This window comes from Primulina huaijiensis, chromosome 14 (assembly GCF_012295235.1).
Source record: "Primulina huaijiensis isolate GDHJ02 chromosome 14, ASM1229523v2, whole genome shotgun sequence".
Taxonomy (NCBI): domain Eukaryota; kingdom Viridiplantae; phylum Streptophyta; class Magnoliopsida; order Lamiales; family Gesneriaceae; genus Primulina; species Primulina huaijiensis.
In genome coordinates this window covers 5,272,072-5,287,156 of record NC_133319.1, presented here as the reverse complement: position 1 = coordinate 5,287,156, position 15,085 = coordinate 5,272,072, and the positions used below count along the sequence as shown (strand labels likewise).

General features: G+C 35.7%; 3 protein-coding genes across 3 annotated transcripts; 1 reads left to right on the top strand and 2 right to left on the bottom strand.

The window, feature by feature from the left end:
• Positions 1-2,231: 2,231 nt before the first annotated feature.
• LOC140957211 (phylloplanin-like) lies at positions 2,232-2,921 on the top strand. The gene is made up of 2 exons (XM_073414347.1): positions 2,232-2,400; positions 2,635-2,921. Exons 1-2 carry the CDS (start codon positions 2,232-2,234, stop codon positions 2,919-2,921), a joined length of 456 nt encoding a protein of 151 aa, XP_073270448.1.
• A 335-nt stretch (positions 2,922-3,256) lies between these two features.
• Positions 3,257-8,615, bottom strand: LOC140957336 (mRNA-decapping enzyme-like protein). Its single transcript, XM_073414540.1, has 8 exons — positions 8,336-8,615; positions 8,200-8,240; positions 8,005-8,054; positions 6,799-6,943; positions 5,845-5,901; positions 4,794-4,920; positions 3,643-4,116; positions 3,257-3,554 (listed from the first exon to the last, which is right to left on the bottom strand). The coding sequence occupies exons 1-8, from the start codon at positions 8,492-8,494 to the stop codon at positions 3,498-3,500; spliced, it is 1,110 nt and encodes a 369-aa protein (XP_073270641.1). The 5' UTR covers positions 8,495-8,615; the 3' UTR covers positions 3,257-3,497.
• A 1,523-nt stretch (positions 8,616-10,138) lies between these two features.
• LOC140956934 (OVARIAN TUMOR DOMAIN-containing deubiquitinating enzyme 6-like) lies at positions 10,139-14,309 on the bottom strand. The gene is made up of 9 exons (XM_073413893.1): positions 14,134-14,309; positions 12,585-13,562; positions 12,203-12,364; positions 11,953-12,030; positions 11,367-11,445; positions 11,131-11,276; positions 10,892-10,957; positions 10,644-10,818; positions 10,139-10,490 (listed from the first exon to the last, which is right to left on the bottom strand). The coding sequence occupies exons 2-9, from the start codon at positions 13,281-13,283 to the stop codon at positions 10,267-10,269; spliced, it is 1,629 nt and encodes a 542-aa protein (XP_073269994.1). The 5' UTR covers positions 13,284-13,562; positions 14,134-14,309; the 3' UTR covers positions 10,139-10,266.
• Between the last annotated feature and the right edge of the window lie 776 nt (positions 14,310-15,085).

Below are 15,085 nucleotides of genomic sequence, written 5' to 3'. Positions count from 1 at the left end.
ATTTATATATCAAAGAGATACTATCCACAGGTCACAGGTCACAGAACTATCATTTCCTTTCCTTTAATTCATGCCATGAAATACCATCTATATTGCTTTGTTATCTATTGTTCATTGAAGATGATATTATTCATTGTTTATTGCCACTGATTCATTGTTAATTACCATTGCTATAGCTATGTTCCAAGCCAAGCCCATGTATATGTATTTGTTATGTATAGCTTTCTGCTTACTGAGTTTTATCTCATTCCAGTTAATGTCATGTGATGCAGGTGAAAAAAAGGATTGAAGCGGATTGTCCGAGGCAGGAGAAGTCATATAAAAGGCAATGGAAAATATTTTGTTTGTTCATGTCACTTTTATTTTGATTATGGTGAACATGAGAAGTTTAATTAATCATGTATTTTGCTAAAATGAATTGTTGGGTGAATGATATTGACTTTTGATTTTCTTTTGGATGATACAAAAATTAATGTTTATGAGTTTAAAATGTTATGATGTTAAATGAGATATTGTTCTTTCCATTTCAAATGTTAATGCTTCCGCGTAAGGTTTTTCTTTTAAATTTAAATGTCATGAGAGGGGGTTGTTTCAATTGGTAGCTCAACTGGTACCAAGTCTCTTTGAACTATGTACTTATTCCAGGAGGTCATGGGTTCGAGACTTGGGGAGGTATCACTCCACCAACCTGGTGTGGAGAGTCATATGAGTAATGACGCATATGAAAAGCCCGTGAGGGAAAAGGTCCCAGTGGGAACCCAAGACGGGACAAGGCCATTAGTAAGCCCAAGATCGGGATAGTCCATGGTCGTTACATTTTTATTATATTAAGTTATTTATCTTCATATTATTTATTATCTTCAAACTGTAGTAGAGAATCTCCATTATTCATCTTTAGAAAAAAGAAAAAGAAAAAGAAAAAGAAAACAAGCATAAATCAATTAAAGGAAAATTATAGGCTGTAGAATAATTGATATTTGATTTTCAAATTATTTAGGATGTGTAGCCTGCCGGCTAGGTACGTAGAAAAATGTGATTAAATAGCTCATTATTCACTAAGCTGCTGAGTGTGCTCCAAAATCGACACAAATGTCATTGTACAACTTTTTAATAGCTTTTTTAAATTTTAATTTATATAAATTCTTGGGAGATATTATTCTAATAAATCATCCCACTCTTGCAAATTATTATTAACTAATCCTATGTGTTACTTTAGACCTTGTCCTAATGCAAGTTCCAATTTGACTTCTGACATTAAGGAATATGACCGGAGAAAGTCTCTAGAAAGTAGAAAGTAGAAAGTAGAAAGTTGAAAGATATGCTTATAAAAATTATTTTCGAATAATTATGACTAGTCGAAGAAAAGCTATGCTTTTGAATCTGAACAGATGGATGTGTTTACTAAGGTAAAAAAATCTTTACTTAGACATCTCCAACCGTCCTCCGTAATGGAAGAATCCTCCATTATGGAGGATGAAATCTTCTCCAACCGTGCTCTATTTGTTTCTTCTATTTTAGAGTATGCAACATTGATCTTCTATTTATGAAATATCACTGTTCATACAGAGGATTGAAAAGGGGTGAGAAATAATTACAAAATAGATATTTTAAAAATTACAATATAGTCCTTTTGAAAAAAAATTTAGGAAAGTATCACTGTTCATCGATCGACTGGTGGGCTTGAAGAAGAAAAGATCGACCCACACACAATCTGCTTTGGTTGAAAATGAAATAAATTAAATAAATAGAGTATTTGGTAATATTTAGATGATATGAGTTGGAGAAGGTTTTTGAAAATAGAGATCATATATATCTATTTTGGACGATAGATGATGAAAAATGGAGGATATGAATTGGAGATGGCCTTAGTTAAAAAAAAAAAGATTATTAGAAAATAAAAGAAATAATGATGTTTATTCACCAATAATTTTTTTATTCAATATTATATTTGATATTATTTATTTATTACCACGTAACACATGGAAGGTGTGATAATGAGAATTGGCTCTAGCACTATAGTTTTAATGTCTCACAACTCTATCGAATTAAGTCCTTTGACTATGGCCGCATTATTGCCTTTTTCATTATATTCAAGAATGAGCAACCGAAATGAAGAAATTCAAGTCTATATATTAAACCAAAGGGAAGTATTTCATTTGCAATCCATATTCAAAAGCTAAGCAAATAATTAAAAATCCAAAGAACCAACTTATTCCCAATTTCTTTGCAATATGGCCATTAAAAGTATCTTGATTTTCCTTTCAGTTGCTATATTAGCAACATGTTTGGCAGATGCCCAAAGTTCAATCGGAATAATACTTGTCAATGGAACTCTGTATTGCACCACAAATGGCAATATTACTGCTGGCTCCACTGCTGGTGCCACTCCAGTGTTTGCAAGTAAGTCCAGTCCCTCTTTGCGTCGCGTTATGATTAATACCATTTTGGAAATGAATAAAAAAATCCCTTTTAGAAAATAAATACAAAAATCCTTGTGATTTTTCGAATTAGTGCCAAATTCCTACCTCAGCAAGTTACATGTACACGTATTGTACATTCATATATGGCGCATGTATTCCTGAATATTGTTACTTTGTCTGATATATAAAAGCTTGAAACCAATTTTGCCTGCAGACGCCGCCTTGCAGGTTGCGTGCACGGCGGATGTGCTGGCGTTGGCGCCGATAAACGGAACAACCAATTCAAATGGGGTGTATTCGCTGGTATTGTTCCCTCGACCCAACGCAACCATCAGTTCAATCATCTCCAATTGCCGATTATTTGTTCTGACGCCGCTCTCCAGCTGCAATGTAGTACTTCCGGCCACGGGCCTCGTGTCGAATTTGCTCTTCATTAAAACGGTAGTCGGGTTTCTTCGATTCACCTACATGGCCGCAGCGGGTTTTACACTCCAGCCATAGCTGGCTTTGGTATCGCCACATCTTGGAGGAAATCTATGTAATCGTATGAATAAACGTATGCTTCGATCTGAAGGGCATAGTTGAATAAATTTTACATGAAATTAAAATACCTAAGAAATTTTAGCAGTTTAATCTGCATTTCATAATTTTTGTTTGAAAATATTTTACCCCACAAATTCAAATACTTTACAAGTGGTTTCAAAAAAGTTAAAACTTAGCAAAGTATCACGTCCAGAAGAATCGATTATTCGCTAACTGTAAATTTGTAACAATGATAATTACACAATTTCTTTCTACATTTTAATAATGATATTTAGGATTTAGTCAAATTGTAATAGCAACCAAGGTATTTAGTAAAATTGCAAACGATGACCTATTCCACATTTCCACTGCCCAACAAACCAAGAAAATACGAACATATTTAAACATTCTTGACACTGAAATCAGCTAAAAAAAATTAACACAGATTACACAGGAGGGTCAAGACACGCCTCTCATAGACAGAAACCTACAAATATTTCCCGCCAACAAGGTGTAAAGTAGGAAACGATTCACCACATATTTTCCAAACAACTATCACGTCTGATGAGCATTCAGCACTGCTCGGTAAACCATGTCTATAAATTGATTGTCCTGTCCAACGCGAAGATATGAAGAATTGGTAAAAATGACGTCTAAGAATGAAAATTGAAACAAAAACTACTCGTTAAGAATAGAATACCTGAACAAGCATTTGAAGTGCTTCCTGGACTTTTTCTCTGCTTATAGTAGGCCCATAATTTGGTGTAGGAAGAGGAGCTGGAGTGAGCGATGAAGGGGGAGTGGGTGGTGGAAATGGCTGGAGTAAAGGCACACCATAAGGTCGTTGTAGATTACCAGGGGGATTCAATGGAGGTGCAGTAGGTATAGCTGAAGAAACCGGAGGCATGATAATAAGTGGAGAAGAAGGTGGTGGGCCAAAAAATGACGATGGCTTCACAAGATCGGTCGAACGCTTCATTGCGGCATTGGCTTCAGACGAGTCAAGAATCGACAATATAGGAGTAGAAGTAGACAAGGCAGAGGGAGTCTGTGTAGTTGCTATAGTGGGCAGAGTAACAACTTGTGGACGAGAGGTAGTTATGACAGGTGCAGAGGAATGGTATGGCTGCCCAGATATTGTCGCGTTTGAAGCGGGTCCAATATTCATAGCAGTCTGCAAACATTTAACTTTAGCTTGTCAAGTTTATCACATGCCAAAATGACTATAATACAGATGCAAGAGTCTAATAACAGTCTGCTGAGAATGAATCAAATTACGATCAAACATGTTAAGGCCCTTGGTAAAGAATCTAGTTATAGAGCGATTGATCGTTTAGATCGTTGATTTGTTTGTGGCCTTTTCTATCTATTTTGGAAGATAAATTTAGAGCTTTGTTTTCTCAAGAGAACCTCACAAACAAAATAACGATAAGCCCAAGAAACAGAATCAATGTTTTCCAAGTGCTCTCCAACGTTTGCGAGAGTCTAAACACATTTGTACGGACAAATGCATCAACCCAAAACCACTAAACTAATATATTTTATGAGTAACTTTTGATGTGAATGACCCTCGGGTTGTTTTAGCAAACAAGCTTCCGTAAACAACTGGATCAAACCAGGAAGCACAAAACCAGCTGAATTGCACAAGTTTGTTTAAAACTTTTGCAATGACAGCCTCCTGGTTCCAACAATCTAGAGAATTAAGGTTTAGACAGATGCACCATAAAAAGAATGAATGCAAAACAAACTTTAATAACAGTTCAAATATCTGAATTGAACTGTTCATTAACTCATATAGCCATCTACTAAAATCAGTAAAAGTTAGAAAACTTAAAAGGAAACGAAGCATACACTGAAGAAGTTCACAAAGGAAGGATCATCGGAGACATCATTAAAATTGGAGGTGGTTGAAGCTGATGGCTCTAGAGGACCATCCATTACTGAAAGTGTTGGAACTGCTTCCAGTTCTTCAAACTCACTGCAAGAAAAAACATCGTCGTATTTTTTTTTTTCAATTAACAAAACATGCTATCTAACTCCAGATATTAAATAGTCCAAGATTAGATTCACAAAAATAGAACACCACACTTGAGGTATACAACACAATGATCCTAACAAAAGATGACAAAAAGTTAAAGCACGGCCAAGATTGAAAAACCCTTATTAAATTAATTTAGATTAAAGAAAACGACCGTTCCTTTCAATAGAGCCTAAACCCACAGACTGAACCCAGAACCTAACCCTAATACATAATTTAATCTTTTCAATAATGCCAGAAAGGACATTCCTCTAGTTCAGTTCCTTTATCGCCCGATGGGCCTTTTGAAATTTAGCGCACACAAAAAACTCTTCACTTTCCTCACATATACCAAAGCAGCCTGTCAGGGTTGCAAAACAGTTGACTCCTGCAACCTCTTAATTAATTAAATTAAACTTTTCATTTTTAGTGATGTTTTATATCCTTGTAAATAGCAATAAGACCTTAACATTTCATTTCTACCAATAAAAAATTCTGGTATACAACTAACAAATAGGAGTTCAGTGGTAAGTCATAACTGGGGTGAACATCAGGAATGGACTGGGATGGGAGTAAATAGAAGCCCAAATCGAAAGAATGTATGACCCTGCTAGAGGCCTTACATGTCAGTCCCAGAATTAACTTTCAACATAAATTACTCGTTTGTTAAACAGATCCAAAGATGGTATTGTGCAAACCATAGGGAATAAGCTAGACTAAATATTAATCCAGATCCACATCCTTGTATAAACAGGTCACTGTTGCAGTTCTGTCGGAAAATGCTATTTGGATATGTAGTCACCACACAATTTTTTGAACCACGTCGATTCAGTGCAGTCAAATTTACTGAATCAATGAATTAAATATACATAAACAGACAATTACCTTTTACTAGAAGAAACTTTTGACTTCGTAGGCACCTTGGAATATGCATTGAGTATCCTAATCATGAAACCAAAGGATTAAGTAGCAGAATCACAACTTCCAACAACGGGGACAAAAAAGACAAGGAAAAAAAATACGATCAAATTTATAGCCAAAACAAACCAAAAATAAACTTGACAAATTGCTTACACTGTTTTCCCTCATCTTTGTTACCATAGAATTTTAACTGGAGAATTTACATGGGAGAAGGTGATGATCCCTTAAAAGGCCAGTAAACTTCTTAAAATCAACGTACAATTTTACCCAGGAACCAAAAAACACTTTCTCACGCATTTGTGATATGGAACATGTGCACAAGACTACTTTTATTTGTATATAATTTAAACTAGCAGGTCGTGGCACACGCGATGTGTGTTGTCCGTAGAAAAAAATTTGTTTTTTCAAAAATACTAAAATGAAATTTATCAATTTTTGAGATTGAAATGATAGGAGGGAAGATAAGATGACAAGAGAAATGTGATATAGAGTTGGGTAGTTAAAGAGTATTTTTGGAATTATAAAAAAGCTTCACCAACATACTAAAAGTAAGTTACTCTAGGGAGTTGAACTTTAATTAACAATATAGATATTTGCAGTCATCACTAACCCACCCAAGGCTTTTAATTTATATAATCTGTCGATATCAGTGGCATCCAAGAAATTGATTCTAGAGCAGTATATGTTTAAGTATTTATATCATTGCAGCCCATCTGATTCACTTACTCCAGTGATAACTATCAGTTGTTTGATAGTCATGCAAAAATACCACGAAAAATTTTAAAAAATCCAGACAACCACCAAACAGATCAATCAGCTCCATCTAGGGGTCCACAAGTTGATGAAAAATCAGGTCACTTACCTAGTTACCTTGTCAAGAAAATAAAAAATTACAATCTTTGATTATTTTATACCAACCTGTTGAATAGATTTGCAACTTCTTCACATTCACGAGCATTGTAGAACCATATTCCATTTACCTCTTGAGAAGCATTTCGATATAATAGATATGGAACCTGCACTTCATACTCAAAATCTCCCAAGAGATTCTCAACCAGATTATCTGATTACAGCAACAGATTGAAACATCTCAATAGATGGATAGATATAAGAGCCAATTTAAGTAATAAACTGCAGGATGAGATGCTTCTCTGAGACATTAACAATGCTAACCTAATAACAAATATAGCATCTTTGAAGTCAAGTGGATGGATATTATAACCTAAGGAAGATTCATAAAGGTCACACTTGTTATGCAGATGCAAACTGATCTTATGTCATATCATTCCAAAGGTTTCACCTAACAGGCACCGATTGCTTTCCTTTTCCTGAAACTCTCTACTTCTCAATAAGGTTTCACCTAACAGGCACCAATTGCTTTCCTTTTCCTGAAACTCTGTACTTTTCAATAATTAGGAATGAAGCAACTTAAACTTGCAGCCTCAGAGGTTCTTCGAGGAAGATATCTAACGTGTCTTTTTAATTATATGCCTAATCTTATGTCTTCTACCAGTGAGTTTTTCAAATAGTAGAATATTTTCCCAATTGACGGACATTGTGCATATTTTTTACAGCATTGCGATATAAAATGAACCGGTGTGGTCTAACATGCTGCATATATTTCGAAATGGTGCCCCTCGAGCATGAGATAACTACCATAACAATTTGGATCATGCTTCACACCTTCAAACCAAAGGAAAATTTAATAGTAAACCATGCGTTAGGTTATACTCAGACCAACTATAGATATGTATAATGCATTTAAGAACGGGTATGTATCACATAAAGAGATGGTGGCAATCATTGATCCACACATGCTTAAAAGAGGCCACCACAGTTTGCATTGTCAACCAACATGGACACAACCACTTTGGGGTAGATTTTAGTGTTCTTCGAAATTATAATCAGAGTGAAACTAAATACAAAATTTCAGCATCTCAACATAGTCATCTTTCTTAATGTCTAAGACAATTAAGATTTTAGCAATAATTAATCAAAGATTTATTATGAGATTGTGGCCAAACAATGATAATGTTCCGCAATCTAAAACTAACAATACTTCATCAATGGCACATGTCTCACATTTAAAAAAAAAATCTATATAATAAGAGTTGAGAGACATACCAGTATTCCGCCTATTCATGACTATAAACTGGAAACGTGGTTGAGTATTCCTGAAAAGTATCAAAATTCACATATTTTACCACCCCAACCTCAAAACCATATTCTGAAGTAAAATTCACGAAACACCCTGTAATTTCTATTTCAATAAAAGGAAACCAAATGCTAAAGTTTTCAGAAGCCCAAACAAGCCCTCACCTTTTAACCACAAAGAGGGAACCTTCCACATCCTTCCGACTCTACAGACCAAAATAAATGACTAATCAGTATCACTACCCCCAAGAAATCAAACTCAATAAGGCGAAAATTTACACACACATCCACGCACGCATACCCATTGGCTGGTGTCGATGTTGAATTCGTAGAAGGTGACGTGAGCGGCAGTGATGAGAATTTCCTCCACGAAGGGATCGATTCTCTGTAGCACCGTCAGATTCAACACCTTGGTACTCTTCTCATCTAGATTCGGCGTCAATCTCCCGTTATGAGACATCGATTAAGGCGCTTTCTCCCCCCCTCTTACGTACTATACGTGTGTAGAGAGAGAAACCCTTTCCAGAGAGTAGAATTTAACAGAACAGGTACCAGCTTCAGTTCGTCATCTCTATAGTTTCCCTTATATATATATATATATATATATATACACACACATACACACGTATAGACGGACTGTGTGGCCAGGGTTTCTTTTTGATACTGACAAGAATCATGTCATTATAGATTTGTCAAATTGGGTCAGTCCAATTATAAAAATTGAACGAGTTGGATTGATAAAATAGCATATCGTTTGAAAGCCGGCCAAGATGGGGCGGGCCTAATCGAGGCGGGATGGTCCGCCAAATTAGGGTAGAATTTTATATTTTTAAGTTTTATATAAAAATTGGAATAAGTCTCATGCGCCTCCATCACTCTCTTATCTTATTTTTTCTTTATTTTTTTCTTCCACCTCGGGCTATCACTCACTTTGGTAAAATCTGAATCTCTGTGCTAACGTAGAAGATCAAGATTTAATTGAATTTAATGAGAATGGACTTTATAATATTTGTTTAATTTCTTCATGTTTGGTTTCAGCACTTTAACTTTTATGGATTATGTTGTATGGTTTTTTAATTTCTTATTTCAATGTTTTTAAGTATTTTATGAAACTATTTGACTGAAATATATTTTTCTTTTGTGTTTACTGTCATACTATTTAGCATTTTTTCTTAAAAAAATAAGCGGGTCGGCCCGCCTAACCCACGGCCCAAGGTGGGTTGGGCTGGGTTGACCATTTAGAGGCTCGACCCGCCGCAACCCGCCATTACCCACCCCGCCTATCCTAATGGCGGATTGCGACGGGTGGAGTGGGTCAGCCCGTTTTGCCATGTCTAGGTATATTCTCTACATTGCCCTTCTCTTGCCATAGGATAAGTTGGACAAACTTCAAACTCGAACGATTTCTTATAATTTTAGTTTGTATCAATGAGTAGGTTAAAGAACATTCAAAATTTAAGAATTAAACAATATTTCTTTAAATTTATATTTAAAATTTTTTAAAAAAATTATTAAAACTTAACGTAAAAATTAAATTTTTTCATGTTTAATTGGTCAATCTTAAGTTGACCATTTTGTCATATTTTTCCAAAACTGAAGCTTTTTTCACGCTTTCGCACCTTTAAAACATTGCATTTTGTAAATCTCGATATACTCTAACTCTTCGTATTGAGCGAAAAATTGTCAATTAACTTTCTACAACCTAATTTTTCTATCAAATCATCACAATATAGTTTTATTTATTTATAAGTATAAATTACAATGCCACTAAAAATTTTCAAATGAAATTTTAGTGATTTTCCACTTGACATAATCCAATCAGAAGATTTAGAAATCGAACTCCTTTTCGTTTCTGACGGCCCAATAAATCTATCCTTGACGACAATCTCTTAACTCCAAGGTATAGAAAAATCATGGTTCCAAAAATTAGTTAACGTTGATTGATTCGGCTTTATGAAATATTCAAAGTATAAATGATTTTATGAAGGAAACTGCTCAGACTTCGTTTAATTATTTCTCCAAGTTTGTTTGATCTTAAAACATCTCGAGAGGTTTGAAGACAAGAAAGTTTGAGAAGAATCCACATACAATCATATGCGTGTGGTAAGAAATGTGAAAATTCAAATGCCCATTTATTGAGTTTCCTCATATTCAGACAGCAAGGTTAAAATCTACATAGTGGTAGTGTAGTCATTAACGATATTGGACGTGTCGGAAGCCTGGAGATTTTCATCATTTGGTAGCCTTGCCTTTCCATCGTCCATTGCTACTGGTTTCGATCAAGTAACAGACCATTGAGTCAACATCGTCCCCGAATATACTGTAAGCTTCAATCACCTGCAAATAGCTGAATCCCATAGACAACATAATCTGCATGACATCATTTTGAACTGAGCCTGGCAAGCCAAACTCGAGCCCCGCTTCATGCTGCAGTGTGTCACTTCCAGAGGATGACCCTGAAATTAAAAAAAGGTTAAAAAACGATCGAAGTGTGTCATTCCATTACGTTAAAACTTAAAATAGACGGCGGTATTACATCTTAATGAATTGAACATTAGCTACATCATGGTTTCAACTAATGGTGTAGATCGGCATAATGGAATTCTTACTAGGTGCAGAAGATGATGGTTCAGTTCTAGAAGTTGATGATTCCTTGTGAGGTAGCAGTTGCTTGAACTTGTTATCAGAAAGATACTCGGCCCTTGAAGTTTCCATCACCATTCGTTCAATTTCTTGTTCCGTGAGCTCAAGATCTGAGTAGAAGCGCACCTCCGCTACAAGTGCCTAACAAAGCAAGCCTCTCATCTTGTTTGGTGTACACTACGTAGTTTGTTTTGCAAGCAGGAGATAAACTTACATTATCAATCTGTTGATCCTTCTGAGATTTGATAGCTGCTTTGACCTGATCCTTGTCAACGTTATCCTGTCATATAAACCAAAATATTGTTAATAACAAATATATCCCAAAACCATATCGACGAGGGTCACAACACTTTAGTACAAATCTAAAGAACAACAACAGACAGCAGTATTCACTAGATGGATTCAAACATGTCCTGTGCTAAAAAAAGATAGCGTCAATATGCAGACTCTCACCCCCTGCAGACTGCTAAACCCAAGTCCAGCACCAATGTTCAGCCGATGTGGATCAACAAGGGAGTTATAGTGGTTTCCATGATGGTAACTCAGCCGTATTGGAGGTGTATCCGTGGTATAGCTTCCATGGAATATGTTAATGGGTTCTATCAAAAGATCGTGTCATTCAAATGGAAGAAAGACCGGAAGGGACAAATGAACGCTGTAGAGAACATAATCTTATACAGGTTAAACACCTGTGCTGTAAGAATATATGTGGATAGGCCGATTGTACATTTCAGACAGAGCTTGAATCTCCATATTATTTCCATGAACCTGCAGAACGTATAACTGAAAATATCACATACAATGACGTGCCACATATATGACATGAAACTTAAGTCTGTAGATTCACTGTACTATAAATGACAGAACAGATGAGATAATCAATTTTCCTTCTCATTCAACAATCCGTTCCCCACTCTTTTTTTGTTAGCATGTCAAACAAGTTTGACTCCTTCCAGCCGTGTGGTCAGTAATTTAAACAAGGAAATGAAAGCAAATTCATTGTTTGTACACCTACAATGCACAACTGAAATTTGACAATCCTCAGACCAACAGAGTCAACAAAAACTTCAAATAATTCAATCCTAATTTATAAAAGTATATGCTTACAATCCATCAACTCCCACTTAATTTGACCTCCCCATGTTGCGTAATACCAATAACATATGACGAGACTAACTATAAATATTTCTTAATCGATTTCCAAATTTAGCGGCCAAGAAGTTTTTTTGGAAGTGCTGATATGACAGTTTTTTAAGAATCTTCGGTTCTGTTTACCTCATTTCTTCTCTTCCTCTTACAGTAGGTAGTAAAACCTTCGGTGATAAACTGAGAGAAGTGATCTCTTTCTCGCTCCTGCACAGAGAGAAATTTTTTACTGGAGGAACTTTTTAGTATAATATGTAGCCATTTTTTAAATGCAAAATATAAATCAAGATGGAAATTTAAATTGCAACGTGTTGGGGAATAAAAAAGTTAATATACGAAAAAATTTAGACAATTATAGCCAAATCAACATATCTCATACCACGTAGTCGATGCACATCTGTCTAACCAAATCATACTGTTCAGAATCACCATATACTTGATTTGCAACAGCACGAAAAAGACAATTTCCATCCTCTAGCATTTTTCTCACTTCCAACCCTTTAACCCGTCTTAGTTCAGTCTCAAACTGGCGCTCTCTCTCCTGCAATAAATATAACAAACGTCCCTCTCACCGCACTGATCTACCAAAAATCTGACTCTGGAACTAGGGCTTTAAGATAAGAATAAATACTTTAATTAAAGTATATTGGAGAAAAAACACAGAGAAAAAAGTGTTTAGGATTTTCTTAATAAACTGAATAAACCAAAGATAATAAACTTTACAACAAGGTAGAAAGTAATTGAAACCAGGGCAAACTCACTGCATCATCATAAGAGGAACTAAAGCGTGCGTGCTGTTCGTCAGCGCTATTATACCCTTCACCCTCACAATGAGATCGAGGTGAAGATGGACGAGACCCAGTTGGAGATGCCATGCTTGACACACCAGGCCAACCTGTTCCTCCCCTAGATGAGCCTATCCGCCCAGCATTTGAGTCACTAGATGCATATTTCCAAGAATTCAAGTTTGCTGAAGAAGACCTTGGGGGTGGGCAGGGAGGTGGAGGTGGATACAAACTACGAGAAGCCCCCTGGAAAGAACCTCCAGTTGTTGCATCAGTTTTTTCTTCTGTGACCACATCTTCGCTGGACCCTTTTGACATCTTCCCAGAATCCACAGAATCATCAACAAGACAAATTTCACGATTGTTGTCAATCTTTTCAAAATTTTGATTCAGATCATGGTTCAAACCTTGTGGAGAAAGATCTTCACTTTTCTTTTCCTTGTTTTCGAATTCACAACTGACACAGGACTCTGCTGACTCTTCCGCTACAATCTTCTCTTGCCCTTCCATCAAATCATCATCTTTCACAGCTGGAGCAACCGGTGTAGAACTAACAACCTGCTCTTGCAGTGAAGCAGGAGAAGACAAGGGACCAGGCCCAGGGACGGAAGTTGATGGCCAGCTCTGGTTAGATGGCGAGCCAGAAGAACCTCGCTGGACTAAAATACGAGTCATAATTGCCCTATTTCAAATTCCACGTGGGCAGTTTATTCCTTGACTTCCACCCAAATTAGAGATATAAAATTGTAGGTTTCAATTTGCCGCGTGTTCTGGCCTTGGGGGCAGCCACACCAACACCTTGACTGAGTGATTTGAACTTCACACCTCCCTCTAATATCTGAGACTCCAGAAATAATTTCTGCATTCCCCTAACAATTCTCATGAAACCTTGAATCCTCAATCTTTTATTCTCGAACAACTAAACTCTATCTGAGATAAAGGACCGTAATTTACCTGTGATAAAGCTCCGGTTACAGACTTCACTTGACAAATCTCAAAAGTGCAAATTACAGACAAGAAATAAAATATACCATATTAAACAAAAAGAATGATTAGAGTAAAGGAAGGACAGAATCTATAAACTAAAAAGTAAAATCCCAGACAAAAACACCAGCAAGAATTTCAAATTGTGATGCCCAATTCGCAAGCTTGACAATAAACAGCATATCTTCATAAACGATAACCAAGATAATGAAATCTTAGAAAGATATCGAGCGGATTCCCAAAGCTCTACACTGAAATTAAAAGAACTCACAAATCTTCCATATAAACAAAAACATCAGACGCGAAACATATGCAAGAACATCTATATCCAAATCAAATTTTATATATATATATATATATATAAAAGAATTCGCGCTCAAGTAAAACAGATTTCAAGATTCTATAATCCCGGAGAACAACAATCAAATCAAATAAAAATAAAGCATCAACTGTAACCAACACACCTACAAACACACAGAAAACCCATGAATCGAATCGAATCAAATCCAGTAAAAAGAGAGTCGACCGGATTCCGACTCACCTGAGCGGAGCAATAACGAAGAAAGTAGGGCCTTCAAGGGGAGGAAACAAAAGACGGCAGCTTCACCGCAAAGAAAAATCCCTAGTGTGTGAAGATACATGTATGTATGGATGAGTGTATGTAATGTACGTATATGTTGGGGCGAGAGAGAAAATCCTAGGCCGAGTTTCGATGAAGGGGAAAAGTAGGCCACGTGTCTCTGAGTTTTTATTTTTTTAATTAAATTTCTTTTATAAAATAATCCTCTTGTCCACGTGGCAAGGATGAATTAGTTACACGTGTGGCTATATGGGATCCGTGCAGCAAAAGCTGTGATACTTGTACCTTTTCATTTTTCCACGATAAAATTCTCAAAAAATTAAGAATAAATCTATGATTAAGACTCCCATTTGAATAAACACTAAAATTATAATAAATAAAATATTTATTTATTTTTTTAAAAAATAATATAAAATCAAATATATTACCCATTGTCCATGATATGTATACGTTGTGTTATAGTATTTACATGACATAACTAATAAATGGTGAACATGTTATGTTTATATCAACATTGAACACATTTATATTCTCGCGTGCTTGTACATGTGTGTTTGTGTGCATACGCGTGCACACATATACATATTATATTTCCTCGGATTATAAAATTTGGAGTTAAATTATCCATGTGGTGTGTTTTTTGTTTTTTTGTTTTTTTTTTTGTTTTTGAAAGGGTCTGTTTGATGTGGTTAAGAAGTACAAAATAAATCATTTAATTGTTCAAAGTATTGATTTATTAGTTGATTGGATATCAATTAAAAATTATCAATCTATTGACTTGGGCTTTTCTTTAAAATCGAAAATCATTTATTTGTATAGTGATTTATGTATTACATAAGGTCTTTTCCACACGTCAAACCAAGAGAAGAAAATCAGTGATCAAGCAATTAAGTACGCATACCATGAACAAGAA